Source organism: Nyctibius grandis, chromosome 4, assembly GCF_013368605.1.
Source record: "Nyctibius grandis isolate bNycGra1 chromosome 4, bNycGra1.pri, whole genome shotgun sequence".
Taxonomy (NCBI): domain Eukaryota; kingdom Metazoa; phylum Chordata; class Aves; order Nyctibiiformes; family Nyctibiidae; genus Nyctibius; species Nyctibius grandis.
This window is the reverse complement of record NC_090661.1, coordinates 20,395,941-20,413,714: the sequence shown is the minus strand read 5'-3', so window position 1 is coordinate 20,413,714 and position 17,774 is coordinate 20,395,941. Positions and strand designations below refer to the sequence as shown.

The window sequence follows — 17,774 nt, the reverse complement described above, 5'->3', positions numbered from 1 at the left end:
GAACCCAGCTCTCAGATCTCCTCCCCAATGCTTCTTCCCTTCCAGGTATCGCATCTGAGGCCATAAAAAAAATCCCACCAGGACTAGGTTGAAGGCAAAGCACCCAGAGGAGCGCCGAGGACAGGCTTGGACTGGTTGCACTCTTCCACCCCACCAAAACTTGGGGCCAGCAAAGAGTTTCAGGTGGGCTGGGGGAGACAGGGACATGACAATGACTTGCTGGAGACAAAGACAGCTCATTCCCTCAAGGATACTCCACCCTGATCTCCTTCATGGTCTACAGCATGACCGCAGTCCATGGAGAGCAAATCTCAGTGCCCTTCCCTCCCTGCCATCCCACCAGCGATCCTCCTGGAGAACCAGCAGCAGCACCCTCTGGAAGGAGGACACAGCCATCAAGACGGTTTGTTGAGACCATCAAATAATAATTTACTGTGATTCAATCTGTGGCTTTGTACAGTTGCCAGGGCAGGAGGAGGCCAAAGGAGGAGGGGATGGGGAAAGAAAAAAAAGAAAAAAAGTCGTTTGCCGCAGGCTTGGGTGAAGTGTGAGATAGTCCTTGGAGGGGCTCATGCTCCCCCTGTCCTCTTCCTCCTCCTCCCCTATACTCCTCCCCTGAATCCATTTGCTTCTTCCTTCGCTTCACCTCTGTCCTTGCGCTCTGCACAGTGGGAACCTCTCCAAAACACGGTCCTGTCAGCTGAAACCAGAAGAGGACACTCATTAGCACCCATTTGCCATCAGAACCAGCAGAGGCTGTTTCCATTACCCAGCCCTCACATTTCGGGATGACCCTGCTAATGCCCACAGAGGGAAAGCAAAGGGCTACACAGGTCTTGGAGCTCTGGACCTGGCTCAGCAAAGTATCTGCATGTGTGCTGAAAGGAACAAGCAAATGGCCTGTGGAGTGACAGGTGAGCCTCAGGCATCTCACCAGACCTTCTGCCTCTGCCCAAACCTTGTTGTGGGAAGGGACACTGTTTGGCGAGATCTTTCTCCCTCCTCCAGGGATGATGGCAACCACAAAGTGAGTCCAGGACAAATGCAGACAAATATTCCTGGCTCCCTGGCCACACATCCATCCTTCTCCTGCCCAAACCCCAGTATGTCCTTGCCTTGCTTCTCCTTTTGTGCCCTGATGTTCTTCCCTCTCTGCTCTTGCCCACTGCAGCTAGAATAAGATGGGTTGTCTGGTTTCCAGTTTCTGCCTGAGCAGAAAAGGATGTGGGCAACTCACAGGGCATGCTCTCTTAACAGAGGGGAGTGTTTCCAAAAAACTCCTTCCCACCCCTTCTTGCCCCTCTTTTTGAAGGCACTGCCCATACTGGTGCTCACCACCAGGCTGTGGTGGGGACTGGGCTCCTGGCAGCCAGTGTAGGGGAGCAGCAGCGTCTGCTGAGCCCATGCCGTCAGCTGTGAGCCAGAGCAGGAAACCAGCCCCAAGCTCACATCCCCATCCGGAGGAAATGCTCCCGAACATCTGGAGGACCTGAACATCTGGAAAACCTCCCTTAGCAGTGATAAGTGTGCTGGGCACAGCATTCAGCTCGGCCCCCAGGAGACCTCATGCACCTCGGCTGGGAGCGGAGGGGTGGGGTGCTCGGGTGTTTTTTTGCTCATAGGAAGCAAACGCTGCCAGCGTTTCTTTTTTTTTTTTTTTTTTTTTTTTTTTTACAGGGAAGAGCTCTGCTGCGCTCACAGCCTTTGGCTCAAAAAGCGATGGAGGAAAACCAGCTGCCCACCTCCACCTTCAGCGAGACCCTCTTAGCATCATCTCTGGACACGATGTGCTTCTCTTTAGGACTCCAGCAGTTGTGTAAAGGGGTGAAGGGCCAGTCTGGGTGCTTGGGAGACTCCCCAAAGACATTAAGGGCAATGTTCGTGCAGGCTTTTCTCCCACACCCCAGTCCCACATGTCCTCAGATGTACACCTCCCTGGTGCACTCATCCTCAATTGCCCCTCTCTCCACTTCTGCCACGGAAGGAGCTGGCTACACAGCCAGATGGTCCCAGGCGTTTGGCTTAAGGCCACCCAGCTCACGCAGGGACACCAATAGGAGCTCTCCCTCACCGCTATCCAGCAGGATTGCAATGATCTAAATAAACTCATCATTAAAAAAAAAACAAGGAAAGAAAAAGAAAAACAACAGGCAAGTGAACACGGACAATCTGAAAAACACTGTTTCTGGCTTCAGCACGCACAATTTATAAAAGCAAAACAGCCCCCTTATGGCTAATTCTCAACATTGCATCAGTTCCAAATACCCCAAGGGATGTATCTAATGGAGAAAACTCTTCTGAGGAACACAGGACTTTCACAGTGAGACAGGTCTGCTCTGAAGCTTTAGGACAAGGCAATTTACACAAGTGCATAAGGAGGCAATGTGCTCACCCAGCTCTTCATCTGAAACTCTTCTAGGGCCAGTCTGGTGAGTGTGCAGCGAACCAAACACCTTCAACACCAGCTTAACTCCTCTTTCAGAGGGGCAGCATGGGAAGGAGCTTTCCCGGGGAAAGCACAACAAAACACGTATTTTTTTTATTCAGTTCTGTAAGATTTTGTTACATAAAATGAGGGGGAAAAATAAACAACCCTTTCCTCCTACACACTTCCTCAGGAAAGTAGGAATTTTGACTTACCTATGTTTTGACAGAAAAATGCTACTTCAGTCAAAAAAGTGTTCCATTAAAAAATACCCACTGCTGAAATTGTTTCTGCTGCATTTGTTCACAGACGAGTGCATCTGCAGTCGCCTCCTGCCCTGCTTCCAAGATGACCCCACTGCACCCCATCTCCTGCTTCCAAAACTCACCATGGTCACGATATCACACATTTACAGTTCATGCAGCCAGCACCGCTCTCATCTGGGGGATTCAGCTTGCGCAGCTTGTGCTGACGGATCTCCCGCACCAAGGTGTAGAAGGCATCTTCGACGCCCTGGAAGAAAAGCATCGCTTGAAGCAGCTGCCCAATTAGAGAGGGGATCGTTTAGAGAAGGGAGGGCTCTGCTCCCCAGCACGGTGTCCCTAGCGTTGTCTTCCAACAGTGCGGATTGCAGAGTTAAAGGCACGAAACCAAGCTGGGAAGACTAACGGATCCTAGCGTGGCCCCTGAACAGAGAGCGAGATTGAATGAGCAACTGCGAGGCCAAGGAGCTTTTAAGTCCTTGAGATTCATCAGCTTTCAGCAGCCTGAACGAGGTCTACCACCCAAGAGAAAATCCACCACTAGACCACTGAAGGTATCGGCTGCTCCATTTCCACCTTTGTTCTCTGGGAGCCCCACAGGGTCCTCCCAGCACTGGTATATTCTGCCTGTAGGTCTGCCAAAATAGACCATGGATGAGGTTAGCCAAGTCGCCTGAGCTTAGCTGACCTGCAGTGACTATGGGGGTTATTCCAGAGCCTTGGAGAAAGCCCTGAGAAGGCATCTTCCCTTCACTGCTGCCAGAGCATGAATTACACACTTCTCCAGATTGGAGGCTCAAGCCTGGACAGGGGAGGGAACATCCTGATGGAACATTTAGCCTTGAGGAAGCAACTAACCCCAGCCCAGCAACTTGCACCCATCTGTCCGCAAGGTGGTGTCTGCCCATTCCTGCCTCTCTAGGACAGCACTGGAGAAAAGAGAAAAATAAGATTTTGTTTAAAACCCTCCTCCTACCTGTCTGGTTTTGGCAGACGTTTCTATGTAGGGGATCCCATAATTCCGTGCCAGGTCCTGCGCTTGCCGGGTCTCCACTGTCCGGGCTGGTAGATCACATTTATTTCCCACTAGCACCATGGGAACATCATCTGAGTCTTTCACCCTCTTGATCTGCTCCCTGCAAGAGTAAGAGGTGCCAAAGTGAAGGGAAAAGAGGCATCAGGGGCAGCTCCAGGACACTCCCCACAAAGAATTGTCAAGAATTAACAGTTATGCTTCGTTCCTGCCAAGTGCCTTGTGTTGGGCTTTCAGGAGAACGTAAATGACAACAGCACATGAGTAAACAGCAAAATAGCTGGGGCACTTTTGGTAACGAAAACTAAACATACTTCTGCTCTTTAAATGCAACTGTTTACAAAACGCAACTTGAAATTATTACAATCTATATTAAGACATAAGCTTAAGATAGTTTAAGCTAAATAAAAATGAATACTCAAGCAGTTCCCTGTGTTATTTCCAACATTTTAGATCAAGTAATCCCCTTGAATGGGGATAAAAAAAAAATCACCTGCAACCAGAATTTGCTGAGCTGATAAAGCAGCTTTTGGCAGCTATAACCTTTTCTGCAGATGTACAGGCAGTATTTGCTTCCTTTCAGTTTAGTTCAGGTCACTCAAAGTTGAGAAACCAACTGGGAAGCAAAAAAGCTGTAATGCTCTCTTCTTCATTCCAACCTCGGATTTAAAACTAGGTGGGCGAGGACGAGATCTACCACTTCTAAAAAATCTTAAAGGCCATTATGACCACAAACAATCCATTCAATTCCCTCCTGATATATAACAACTTCCTTTACTTAATAAATCATTTAACTTCAGATGCAAAACAGCTTTTTTTTTTTACTTGCTCATGCATCCAGAACATTTAACATGGTTTTTATTTAACTAATAAAAGCATTATTTCAAATGCTGATTTCTGCATTTTAATTGAATTCAAATTTCCATCCAAAAGCAGCTGGACATGTACCACATATAAAAAAATCAATCATCTTTTTTTAATGTAGTAGAACATTGAAATGAAGTCTGCCTATATGTATGATATGCCATAAAGCCACTTAAATGTTCCATGTAACATCCTGATCAGCAAACTAAGTACTAAATTTAGTGCATGGGCTACACTTAGCTGAAAAGAGATACCTCCTAATGGTTACTAACCAGGGAGAGCCAGCGTTTCTCTGGGGAGTATTTTTTTTAAAAGTGCAAACACAAAGAGCACAGGCAAAACGAGATGAAAGCCGGTGATTTACATCATGATTAAAACCGGGGCTTGAAATTGAGCCATCCTGCGAGTGATTCACAGGCACCAGCCCCAGCACAAGGATGAATGCTGATGAATCCCTCAGGTGCTTTAGGAAAATCCCACCCTTTGTCCTCCAGTTCAGCTAAAACAAGCCACATTAGTCCAACCGTACAGTTATTACGCTGAACACGCCTGCTAGCCAAAGACTGAGACATCTCGACAGCTCGGAGCCGCACCTCTGACTACAGATCAAAGTAGGGCTGTGCCTGTGCTCGGAGCTACAGGATTATCTGGGACCCAGGTTTATGATGAGGGACTGAGGGACACGGTCCCTTGGTGGGCACTGGACAGAGCAGGGACAGGCAGAGCCATCTCTTGCATCCTCTGAAACTGCCTCCCATCACAGCCAAGCCTCAAAAAAAGGCATAAAGCAGAGGATCCCTCCCTAAGCTAGCATCAGAGTAACAAGGGAAGACTCCTGCTGCATTTGTGTCATCTACTTGGCTCTCCAGCTCTGCAGGGGTGATGGCAGCAGGAGGGAGAAGCAGGATGGGTAACCTGGGTGCAGCCAAAGCAGGACCACACTGGGATGGGGTCCCTGCTCTGCCACTGCGCCCCAGTACTTTCTCTCGGGCAAGTCACCTCACTGGGGCTCTGACTCTCCTCCTGCTCTGTCTTTGCCCTGGTTGAAACCAAGCTCCATCGGGCCAGGACTGCCTCTCCCCACGTGCGTGCAGCCGGCAGACTGCAGCCTCGCTGCAATGGCTGCCCGCAGGGGAAGCAGCCCTCCCTGCCCTTCCCAGCCTCCTCTCCCAGCTCCGGGCCCAGCAGAAGTCGCTGAGATCGATTGCACTAACAAAGCAATTCCATTAATTAGTGAGGGGAGGGAGGGGGTCACAGAGGATCAGCTCTCTCTTTAGTCACCATAAACACTTAAACATTACATTACCAAGTCCCCAAAGGCCACAAGCAATCCCTTCGGATGGGTTTTATTGGAGTCACTGACATTAGCCGTCTGCTCCGTCTCTTCCCTGGGGAATGGCCACTTGAGCTAATTGTCTTTGCTGGCAGCCAGCGCTTCCACTGCGGGGCCTGATCTAAAAGGGAGGGCAGGAGGGTGCAGCAGCAAGGCCTCCCCTTTGCCCAGGGCAAGAGGGAAGGGGTCCTTCCCAGGATACTGACCTGTACTGGTGAATATCTTCGAAGGACTTGGTGGTGTTGATGGCGAAGACGCAGAGGAATCCTTCCCCCGTTCTCATGTACTGGTCTCTCATGGCACTGTACTCCTCTTGCCCTGCGGTATCCAAGATGTCTAACAAGCAGGTCTCTCCATCGATGACGACTTGCTTTCTGTAGGAATCCTGCAGGTCAGGAGAGGGAAAGAAAGGGAGGAGGATGTGTTATGGGAGAGCTTGAGTCCGGCCAAGCAAAGGGATGCAAGTGAGTGCATCCCTGGAAAGATGACAGGTCATGCTCTGCCCGGGTTTAGGTCCCATTAAATATCCAACTCAATCAGTTTCAAAAATGGGAGGGAAAGGAAAAAGAAGAAAAAGAATGGAAAAAAAAGGAAAAAGGGAGCAGCTGAGCAGGTTTCCCCTTCTCTGGCGGAGCCACAGAGAACATAGCCCCTGGCTTGCTCTCCCCATTCCCAGCCCTGCCTCTGGCAGACCAGGGGTAGCTTTGTCTCTACCACACCGCATAGCCTTCAACAACTATTTTCCTAAGCTTTATTTAGTCCCGGCTAATCCCTTCTGCTGCCACCCTGCCCGGGTGCTGGAAGGGGAGACCCAGGAAAGGCAGCTCCAGCCAGCCAGGCTTCCAGCCACTGTCTGCAATCTGTAGGGCTGGAAGGTGTTTAAGATCACCCGGAAATCCAGCACATCCAATGCATCTCAGATCAGGCACGAGGGGCAATTTGCCACCCGTAGGGCTGCAAACTGGGCTTGATGGTAAACCTCTTCTTCAAACATGAGAAGAAAAATTATATCACGCTGTGAGGAGGGTGTTTCCCACAACCAGTCTGTGCCTACAGGGCTCCAGAAGACGTAAGGACTATCCAGGCAGGTCCTTTGAAGTTGGGGGTTTTCCATGCAGCAGAGGCAATCACAACTTATCGCCGATGTGAGAAGGCCTGGAAATCACCCAGAGCATCCCTCAAAAGGTTTCATTTTCAAGGCAGGCTCCTCAAAGCACTGCTCCTCCCCACCACGCCTCTCCCCCATGCCCGGTCTCATCAGCAGGGATGCTGCTGGAGCAGCCCCTGCATGGAGGAACAGCCTTATCCCTCTCCAATAGCCATCCCCTGGGTACAGTGCAGCATCCTCAACTCTCAGCAAGAGAAGAAAGCCAAACCCAAAGGCATGGAAAAGGTGCGAGTCAGCAATATGACCACAACAGCGCTTTGCAGCCACTCGCAGAGGCTACAGCTGCAGTTTAAAATTAATTCAAATGTCTGCTGCTCTTCCAACGACCACAACAATGTTATCAGATGAGCTTTGCAGGTCTGCAGACAAACAGCCGACGCAGCAAAGGTCACCGACAGGACCAGCAGCGGCACGGAAAGGGAATAGGGCCAACGCAGCCTCCACCCTTTGGTTCATTACAACAACAACATCATCTACTGGGGCTAATTAAAGTCTTTCCTCACCTTACAGAGGGCCACGAAATCACAGGAGATGAGATCTGCTCTTCCACGACCTTCTCAGCCATGCCTTCCCAAAAAGGAGACTGCTGACCCACTGGGAATAAGAGTGGAGTGAGGGGCTGGCTTCCAGCCAACCGCTCTGAAGGCTCAACCCAACTGGCAGCCTGCCCTGCAGGGGTGCGCTCCCATTTCTAATACATTTCTAATCAATAATGTATCTGGAGCCTCCTTGGTGCAAGGCAGAAGAGCACTGGCTCCACCTTCGGGGTCCCAGTGCCTGGCAGAGACCAGCAAAGGGGACCCCAGTGCCTGCTTTGCCCGGCAGAGCATCCTCCCACCCCTGTGCCCTGGCCTGCATCCAGCAACACATGTCAGCATATGCGTTTGCAATTACTAGCCAAGTCCCCAGTTACAGGAGGTGTCACCAGCAGACAGCACGCCTATGGAGAAGCAATCGCACACCTCAGCTCAGGTCATCAATAGGCTGCTGGTAAGACCAGCCAGCTCGCTAACACAGCGAAAGCATTAACAGTCTTCCAGAGGATGCTTTGCACCCCACTCCCCAAAGGAAGGGGACAAGCTCTCCCACCCCTGCTTTGTGTCCAGCTTCATCTTAACCCCCCCGGGATGGCGGCTCAGCCATCCCTGCCACACTGCCAGGTGACCTGGCTGCCACTGCAGGGCTAGCTGCCACCAGCCCACATGTGCAGCCACCAGCATCCTGCAGCCTCAATGCTCCTCTGCAGCCCCCCCATGTCCTATCCCACCTTCTTGCACAAGGGAAAGTGGCTGGACCTGGCTGTGAACTGCCAGGTGGCAGAAACAACGTCCGCGTGGGGTTCAGACTCAGGGTCCCAGATGGATGCTGGGAGCACCTCAGGCATGCTGGGGGACCAGGCCAAGAGGTCCATTTGTTAAATGCTATGCTCAGGATAGGACCAGAGGCTTGGGAAGCCCATTACTAGCTGCCTGCTAAAAGTTGGAAGACAAACGGAAGAATTTCTCAACACAACCTGACTCTTTACTCCATCCCCGCTCATTCACCACGGGACGCTGCCAGCGGCACACATTTCCTTGGTGCCTTGGTCCTTCTGTTCCCAAAATAAAGGTCTTTAGGCTCCTCGGCAGCCCAAGAGCAGGCGTGCAAGCGTGTGCTGTAGTGGGTCAGCCAGTGTTGAGTTACAAAGCCAGACATTTGCACTAGTGAATTGGGAGGGCAGGAGGGGAGCAGGCACTCAGTCGGGGTCTCTGTCCCAGACAGCGGACAAACTCACTTCTCTACCCCTCCTGCCCTGGGGAGCATCTACTCAGTGCACCCCAACCCGCTCGCACCCACCTCTGCAGGGCAGCCTGCACTCAGTTCATTTAAGGGACGGGTAAAGCCTTTGCTCCATGCACGTACACTCTTTTTTTCCCCCCTTTTATCCTGCTCATTTCAGCATTGCTGTGCTGTTTGTTAGCCAGCTGAACAGTCAGAGTCAGCTCCTGGGCATGATCCAAAGCAGTTTAGTCACAGGAGGGTGGTTTGTTGGTCACATTCGGATGGCTGGCAGGTAACTCTCTGTGCGTCCTAAAGCCCCATAAAATTAAGCATAATTAAAAGGAGTCACCCTGGAATCAGTGAGAAGATGGCTGGGGTGGGGGGGTATGTGGGGCACGACCAAGGGAGCTGCAAAGGCATGAGGGCTGGTGGGACCTGCAGGTGGAAAAGCACCAGGGGTGAGAGGGGTGAAGAGCAGCTCATGGCTGCTTTAGGAAGAGAAGAGCAGAGTGGGGCTGGGGGGAACAGGGGAGGAGAGCAGGCTTCTCCTGGGGCACAGCAGGAGCAGGCAGGGCAAGGAGGGTGTGCTGGGAAATGCCATGCAAGGTTTACATTCCCTGCTGCCTGTTTACATGGAGAAAATTCCCTGCAGGGTACATACAGGGGGTAGGCGGATGGAGACAAAAAAAAATGGGATGCCAAAACCCAACACGTCACTGGGTCAGAGCTGCTCCTGTCCACCCTAAGGTCCAAGAGAGGACCCATCCATGCAGATGTCTCCCCAGGGAGGCTGCTCTCCATCAGCAGCTCTTCTGCCAAAAACAACCTGGAACGGGTTTCTAAGAAAAGCGTACAATGCTACTGGTGACGAACATATGAGGGGAGAGGAGCTGGGGAAGAAGGTAACTGCATCCATAAAAGCAAGGTGCAGCACTGAGACTCAGGAGCCCTTAAATTAAATTCCAGTCTCTGCTGCAGACTTTCTAGGTGACCTTGGCCAAGTGACGTAATAGCACGTGCTTTTAAGTGCTTTCTCTCCTTCCCATCTGTAGGATTGTAAGACTATTTCTGCCTTTCTACAAAGCCTTGTCTTGGTTGTTTATTTAAGTTGTATGCTCTTCAGGGTGGGGACTACACATACAACACCTACCGGAATAGATTTCTGATCCCAGCTGGGGCCTTTTAGCCATTATGATAATAACTGCAGCAACCACAGCTGCATTTATACACATCTGGTAGAGAATCCTTTAGGACTGCAGACAGCGAGGTTATTGTCCAAGAGGCATGACAGAGCTGTAATTTGCCTTCCCAGGGTGGACTTACTCCTGGTGTAGAGCAGCTGCTGGTGCCCACATCTCCCCTGAACGAAGGTGTAAGTCATGCAGGGGGTAATTAGCATCTCACTACCAATGGTGAAAGCAGTCAGAGAATGGAATATGTTTTTAAAAAGTAAAAAAAAAAAATAATAGCGTAATGGATATTGAAGACCAGACCCCCTGCTCTGCACTGCCTGGAGGAGCACAGGGTCCCTGCCTGCTTCTCCAGGCAGGGTGCTGAGCTAGACAGGCCAGTGCTACCATCCATGCCAACTATGAGATCCATATATCAACCTTTATCTCCTTGTGATGGAGCAGATGCAGTACTCTGGGAACCACAACGGTTCAGCTGCTCGGCACGTCTCACTCAAACTGCAGGACATACACAATATAACCAAGCTCTGATAAAACCCATTTCATCAGTAAATCTCAAAACATCCTGCACGAGAAGTCAATATATTTACTCTGATTTCACAGGAGGAGAAATGGAAGCACAGGCACAAAATGGCTCTTCAAATCTTTAACCCCTCCCTACACTGTCATCTCATCAGAAAGGAGGACTTTTGTGCTGCCTCTCAGCTCCCTCCCTGGCTCTGCCGGCTTCTGCTGCCTCCCCCTCTGCCCGCTTTTGCTGCCTCCCTCACTATTTCTCTCCAGCAGACACTGCTGTCCTTCTGCAGGAGACACAAGTTCATCACTGTGACCTCCAAACACATGTGTAGCAACTCAAAATAGCTCTGCGAAGCAGAGAAACATCCCTGCTCAAGTTCAAACTTGAGACCAAGCCGAGCGTGCTCTGGGTTGGAGTCAAGGTGAAGAAGAGCAAGAGGAAAACACAGACAGACAGACCCCATGCCCAGAGCCACTTACCTCTATTGTGGGATCATACTCATCAACGAAATGGTTCTGAATGAGCTGTATCGTCAAAGCACTCTTCCCGACACCACCAGCTCCCACCACCACCAGCTTATATTCAGTCATCTTCCAGCCAACCCCAGCTCAGGACTTCCAGGAGCACCACCACCTGCAAGGAGAAACATGGCTGCCACATTAGGAGAGGGGGTCCCTCCCCATCACCGCCTGCTCTGCAGCAGTGCTGAGCAGTCATCCCCCCTTTTCTGCTGGGAAAGGCAGAAATCTGCAAAGCACAGCCTCACTCCTCAGGTATTGAGTGTTCTCAATGTCTCCTGCACATCCCAGGAGCACCCAAATGCTGCGAGATAGAGAGACCGAGGTCTGGGATCCAGCACATTGTGACACAGACACCCCTAATTCTGCAAGGCAGAGGTGAAGGGATGCACTCCTTAAGGTTTTAACAGTCTTTTAAGTTGCTTGACTTCAGTAGGGATTGAGAATGGGACAAAGTAAACCCACTTCAATGCTATTCTGGATAGCAGAGCCACCCCTCAACTCCTTGGGGTGAAAACCATCAGGGACACAATGTGCTTTTAATGTAACTTTATGAACTTGTCCATGAAATTGCCACCGCAGGGTATTCTGCTCCAGGACTACCCTGGTCTCTCATCTCAAGCTCGCAGACATACCACCCTGGTAAGCCTGGCCTGGAAACAGGGAGATAGTGGGATGGCCCATGTGCCCCAAGGGTCAAGGGCTTTCTTACCTTCTTTCCACCCAGCATACTGACTACCCTGGGAATCTGGCAGAGAAAATTACTCTTATTTCAGTCTGTCACTGTACACCCATACTGTGCCTCCAGGACCCACTGTCTTTCCTTAGCTTTTACGGTCTGATGCTCTGGGGTCTCAAATGTGAGACAGCCTCAGCTAAAACCACGAAATTTGGTCTAGAAGTACAGCACAGAACTGCAGCATCCAGCTATTTAACCTAATACTCTCCGCTAGTAATGAAGGTTACTTTAAAATGGGCAAAATAATCCATCAAACTGAATATAAAACTATGTTTATCCTGTGATATGCTGCCATCCTTCACCTGACAGTCTAGATGCAAACTTCACACGTTCCCCAAGCAAACCTCAAGAGGTAAGGGAGTGTCACTGATAATTAACAGAGGTACAGCCTGTGTAAATCATAAGTAAACCCTAAAGTAACCAATTTAAGATGTCTGATTTTCCAGAAGGGCTCATCACTGTCTCCGATTTGCCTTATTTCAAGCTGGTGATTAGATTTGAAAGCCTTGGCCAACGTGGTATGGATGTCAATGCCCACAGGAGAGGGGAAGAAGTCCCATTCCCACCAAATATGCTGTTAGCTCCATGTCTTCACCCTCAAGGCTGTGTTAAACCCCAAACCACAGGGCAGGTTTGAGATGGTGGCACATCCACACCCTCTGCCCGTCCCACTGTGCTGGCCATCACAAGAGGGAGGAGGACTTGGAAGGGGCACCCCTGCTCCCACGAGATGAAGCTGGCATGCCCCACAGGGAAGCAAGAGATGCTATCACGAAAGGTGCTAATTGGGAATGATGACTAGGGTCAGGACAAGCAAACCATGCTTCTGCAGCACCGTGTACTTGCCATGGCCTTTCAGCAGGAGAAAATTCATCCCCTGCACCTCCTCCCTTAAATTTCTGCTCCAACTCTGCTGAGAAAGAGGAACTTTAACTCAGGAAGATTACAAAACCCCAAAGGTTTAAATAGAAATCCACCCTCACTGGACTTCAAGCCCTGCCCACTGAAAGTCACCCCAGGGTCAGATACTCATCCGCAGCCGTCATCTGTGAGCTCTGGGGAAGCCACCCGAAACGCAGCGGGTAGCGGGAAGATGAGTTCACCGTTCCCCTGGCCGGTTGCCATTCGACGCAGCCTGCAACACCATTGCATGGGGATCAGACCCCCCCCTCCCCTGGACAGTTAAATCACTCCACCCTCCTCCTCAGGCTCACCAGCCTTGCTCCCGAACCCCTGGAAGCTAGTACAAACTGTGCTGGCAAAGGCCACTCTAGACCCAGTCTGCATCTGACGCCTTTGCTAACGCAGCAAAGATCTAATGGAAAGGAGGCCAGAACTTTCTGCCTTCAATCCCCACCTGACTGCAACCTTAAACCACTCAGACAGTTCAATCACCCACTCGAGCTGGGAGCAGTCAGACACAACCGCCTCTTGCCAAAGCCCTTTTCTGAACTGCTGTCTCAGTAGCAGGAAGGCAAACAAAGCTCATGCCCTTCTCAGCATCCAGGATCCTGAAGAAAGGCAAGGGAGGGGGTGCAAAAGAGCAACCAGAGTGGACACTGTCAACCTTTTCCTTCCCCAGAGGGGAAAAGGAAAGAGAAAAGGGAGAGAGACTTACAGGTTGGAAAGTTAAAGCAGTTTTAATAAAAAATAACATGGAAAAGAACAAGTATAATAAACAATGAACTACATACGAAACCGCTACTGAGCTCCCCCCCGATGACGACCACGTCCCCGCTGACGCTGCAGGGCCAGCGCGGGGCAGTCCCGGAGCACACGCGGCAGCAGGAGGGAACCGGGTTCAGAAGCAGCGGCAGGAGAGCGGGCAGGGTCCTCCCGGGATGTCGGCATAGGGGAAGAGAGCACGGCCCTCGTGGTCCCTCAGCTTTATACTGAGTACATCATGTGGGTGGGATGGAATACCCTGTTGGTCAGGTTTGGGTCACCTGTCCTGTCCACCCCTCCCCATAGGTGCGGCACTTTTACAGTCCTTTCACTTGTGGAACAAAGAGACCCAAGAGGGACCCTGGTTCCCACAGCAACAAGCCCATGTAGACAACTTCAGAAAGTGCAGTCACTTAAAAGAAACTTAACCGCAAAGTCTGTCCTAGTCCAAACCAGGACACAGAGCACAAACACGATGCCAAGCAGGACCTCTGGTTGCTGTGCCATTCTTCACTGCCGGAGCAGCTGAATATCGTTAAACTTGGTGGAAAAGTGGCGACGGTGGGGGAAATGAGGTGCAAATAATGTGATACCCCAGGTCCACACCCGAAAGTGCCACTGCTTCCCTGAAAAGTCCAACGTGCCTCTGTTCTGGCAGCCAAGGAAGAGATGCAGGCTGAAAGCAAGGCTACAGGAGACAATCTAAGTGATCACACTAATTGGCCACGTGCACATTGCTCTGCTCCATTAATGCATGTCCTCACGTATATGAACTCCTCACACACACTGCTTCTCTTGGACAAGAGAGATCCCCACCCCAGGCTTCTCATCTCTCTTGGATGGGAAGAGACAATTACCACGAGGGACAGTGACACGCTGAAACGGTGACTGAGGAGCAAACACTGACTGACCGTCTCCACCGATGCTGCTGGCCAGGAGGGGATCGCTCCTGCAGCAGAACAGCTTCACAGCTGAACGCAGAGGGGTCTTGAGGGTCTGAAGAAACTCTGCAACCAGCTCCCATCTTTCATACAGAGCAGGGAGATCTGCAACCCCTAGCAAAACACATGGTGGCTGCCAATAAAGGCCTGCAGTGGCTGCAATGGACCTTGCTCTTTATCTGATGCTGATGATGGAGCAGCTGCCACAATGATGCTCAAGGGGAACTGCACAACTGCCCAGGTCTATGGGACTGGCTAAGGCAGTGAGAAAAGCCTAGACTCAGTATGGGAAGAAGACATGAATCCTCAAGGAGGGAGTCCTCCCTCGAGACCACCCGAGTGGAAGGCACTGCTTGGCCTATCCCTTCAGAAGACCCCCAGCCCACACACCCACACCAGCCTCCTGGTCCACACTGCAGCAGGAGGCAGGAGCTGAGGCAGTCACCCATGGCAGCTTAAGGGTCTTCCCCTGCTCCAGACCCCAGCTTGAGCCGCTGAGCTCTGCTGCACAGCAGAGGGGCAACCACACACCAGCAGGCCTACACATCACCACCGCAGCCCAGAGCTTTGAGCTCTGGCTCCTCCAGAGAAATAAGGCATTCGACACTGTCTCCCACAGCATCCTCCTGGACAAACTGGCTGCCCGGGGCTTGCATGGGTGGACTCTTAAATGGGTTAAAAACTGGCTGGATGGCCGAGCCCAGAGAGCGGTGGTGAATGGGGCAAAGTCCAACTGGCGGCCGGTCACTAGCGGTGTTCCCCAGGGCTCAGTTCTGGGGCCGGTGCTGTTCAATATCTTTATAGATGATCTAGACGTAGGGATTGAGTGCACCCTCAGCAAATTTGCAGATGACACCAAGCTGGGTGGGAGTGTCGATCTGCTGGAGGGTAGGAAGGCCCTACAGAGGGATCTGGACAGGTTAGATAGATGGGCCGAGACCAACGGCATGAGGTTCAACAAGAACAAGTGCCGGGTCTTACACTTCGGCCACAACAACCCCATGCAGCTCTACAGGCTGGGGGAAGAGTGGTTAGAAAGCGGCCCGGTGGAAAGAGACCTGGGGGTGCTGATCGACAGCCGGCTAAACATGAGCCAGCAGTGTGCCCAGGTGGCCAAGAAGGCCAATGGCATCCTGGCCTCTATTAGGAATAGTGTAGCCAGCCGGTCTAGGGAAGTGATCGTCCCTCTCTACTCGGCGCTGGTGAGGCCGCACCTTGAGTACTGTGTTCAGTTCTGGGCCCCGCACTTCAAGAAAGATGTTGAGGTGTTGGAGCGAGTCCAGAGGAGGGCGACCAAGCTGGTGAAGGGTCTGGAGGGTCTGACCTATGAGGAACGGCTGAGGGAGCTGGGGTTGTTTAGCCTGGAGAAGAGGAGGCTCAGAGGTGACCTTAGTGCAGTCTACAACTACCTGAAGGGAGGTTGTAGTGAAGTGGGAGTTGGCCTCTTCTCCCGGGCAACTAGCGACAGGACAAGAGGACACATCCTCAAGCTTCGCCAGGGGAGGTTCAGGTTGGACATCAGGAAGAATTTCTTTTCAGAAAGGGTTATTAGACATTGGAACAGGCTGCCCAGGGAGGTGGTGGAGTCACCATCTCTGGATGTGTTTAAGAAAAGACTGGACATGGCACTTAGTGCCATGGTCTAGTTGACAGGGTGGTGCAAGGGCAACGGTTGGACTCGATAATCCCTGAGGTCTCTTCCAACCTGATTGATTCTGTGATTCTGTGATACAGACCCACATCTCCCTGCTCCGCATCCACCCAAGAGGCAGTGGAAATGAGGAGGGTGAAAAAGCTATTGCTCCCCATCACTCACGGCCAGCACATGGACAATTTACATACGAGAACTCTGCAACATTGGTGTTTGCTTACTCACACTGTACCTAGAAGGTGCTGGTGCCTCGGCTAACTCCACTGCTCTGCACACCATCCTCACCTTGGCAATGGCAGAAGAGATTCCGCAGCTTGCAGAGGATGGTGAGTCCAGCTCACCCAACTGTTTCATACCATCACTGCAAAACACGTCCTAATGTAGAGCGAGAGTGTGGGGAATGATGGATAGCTCTGGGTGCGAGAGCTGCCCCAATTAACATGTGCTAGAATCAATGTTCAGATGAGCTCGCTTCCTTTCCCAAAGGATCCACGATGCAAGCTCTTCACAGGGAGCGTGCAGACCCAACCACTCATCATAGGATGTGCAAATGCCACGGGAACGGGAGCCTGGCCAAAGGCTGAGGGGAAAGCAGGGATTTCCATATGGCCAAGCTTTGTTAGAGTTGGGCAGCTGGTCTTATCCCTAAGTTGACCTTACCAACACCATCTCATAGCTCCCCATCACGCTCTTTGCTCCTGAACATGGGAAGAACAAGGCTGCTCATCAATGCACACTCACTTTTCGACGTAGGGGTGGCTGTTTCTCAACGCCACGTGACCATCACCACCACTGCATGGGCTGGTTCAAGGAACAACCATCCCAAAGACAATGTTTCTGGCTCTCCTAAAAAACACCGGCATGGAAGAGAGAGTGGCGGTCCTGCCGGAGAGATGGTAACATACCGCAAGTTTTCATGCTCAGTCTGGGGACACACCAGACGGAGGTTTACAGCCTGTTGGTTGATGTGAAACCTTCTCCTGATGTGAGGATTTCCAGAGGAGGATAAACAAGGGTTTCTATTTCTCAGCAGCTAACACAGAGCCCAGACAGAGCTGACCACAAAATAACAGAGGGAAACACAAAAGCACAGCCTCCGAGTCCCACGCTGAGCAGGAACAGTGCTTCTTCCATCCTCTGGAAGCTCTTCAAGATCTGAAAGCCTGACCCAGGTCGTCGTCTGATGTTTTCCCTGCATATCCAAATTTATCATCTCTTCAGTACTCAACTGTTGCACCCCCCAAAAGCCGTGCAGGCCTATTGAACAAATAGCTGAGTGAGACAGCGAGGAAAGCCGTTCAGGAGCACCGTCCAAGAAGAGGGCTGGGATCCGCGTGCCAAGCCAACAGCCCCAGCGTGGAGCCGGAGCTGCTGCTGCTGTATTTCCTGACCTCGTGGATTTTCTCCTGTAGCGAGAGGGCTCCTGGCTCCCATTCAAAGCTGTCTAGGAAAGCCTCGCCGAGTGCTTCCGCCTGGCAGCGGCAGCTGCTCCCAGCCCAGTAGCCAGAGCCACACAGCTCCAGCAAACAAGAAACATCTGCCAGCCTTGTGCAGGAAGCTGGGAGAGCAAGCGCCCAGCCCTGGTGGGCACAAGCATCCTACCTTTGTCTTGCAGGGAGGGGATGAAGGTGTAGGTGAGGGCAGAAGGCACACCTGCTTATCTTCTCCCCTGCCTGTGCATGCTGGGCAACACGAAGGCTTTGCCC

At 51.5% G+C, this 17,774-nt stretch overlaps 1 protein-coding gene across 2 annotated transcripts in view; it reads right to left on the bottom strand.

The window, feature by feature from the left end:
• Nucleotides 1-404: 404 nt before the first annotated feature.
• The window catches only part of HRAS (HRas proto-oncogene, GTPase), a 44,838-nt gene continuing 27,468 nt past the window's right edge, over nt 405-17,774 (bottom strand). For both annotated transcript variants that reach the window (XM_068398252.1, XM_068398251.1), the window contains 5 exons: nt 11,034-11,187; nt 6,125-6,303; nt 3,665-3,824; nt 2,814-2,938; nt 405-700 (listed from right to left, as the gene is read on the bottom strand). In XM_068398252.1, coding sequence (XP_068254353.1) covers nt 2,819-2,938; nt 3,665-3,824; nt 6,125-6,303; nt 11,034-11,144 — 570 coding nt within the window. In that variant the 5' untranslated portion in view covers nt 11,145-11,187 and the 3' untranslated portion in view covers nt 405-700; nt 2,814-2,818. The remainder of the gene's footprint in view (nt 701-2,813; nt 2,939-3,664; nt 3,825-6,124; nt 6,304-11,033; nt 11,188-17,774) is intronic.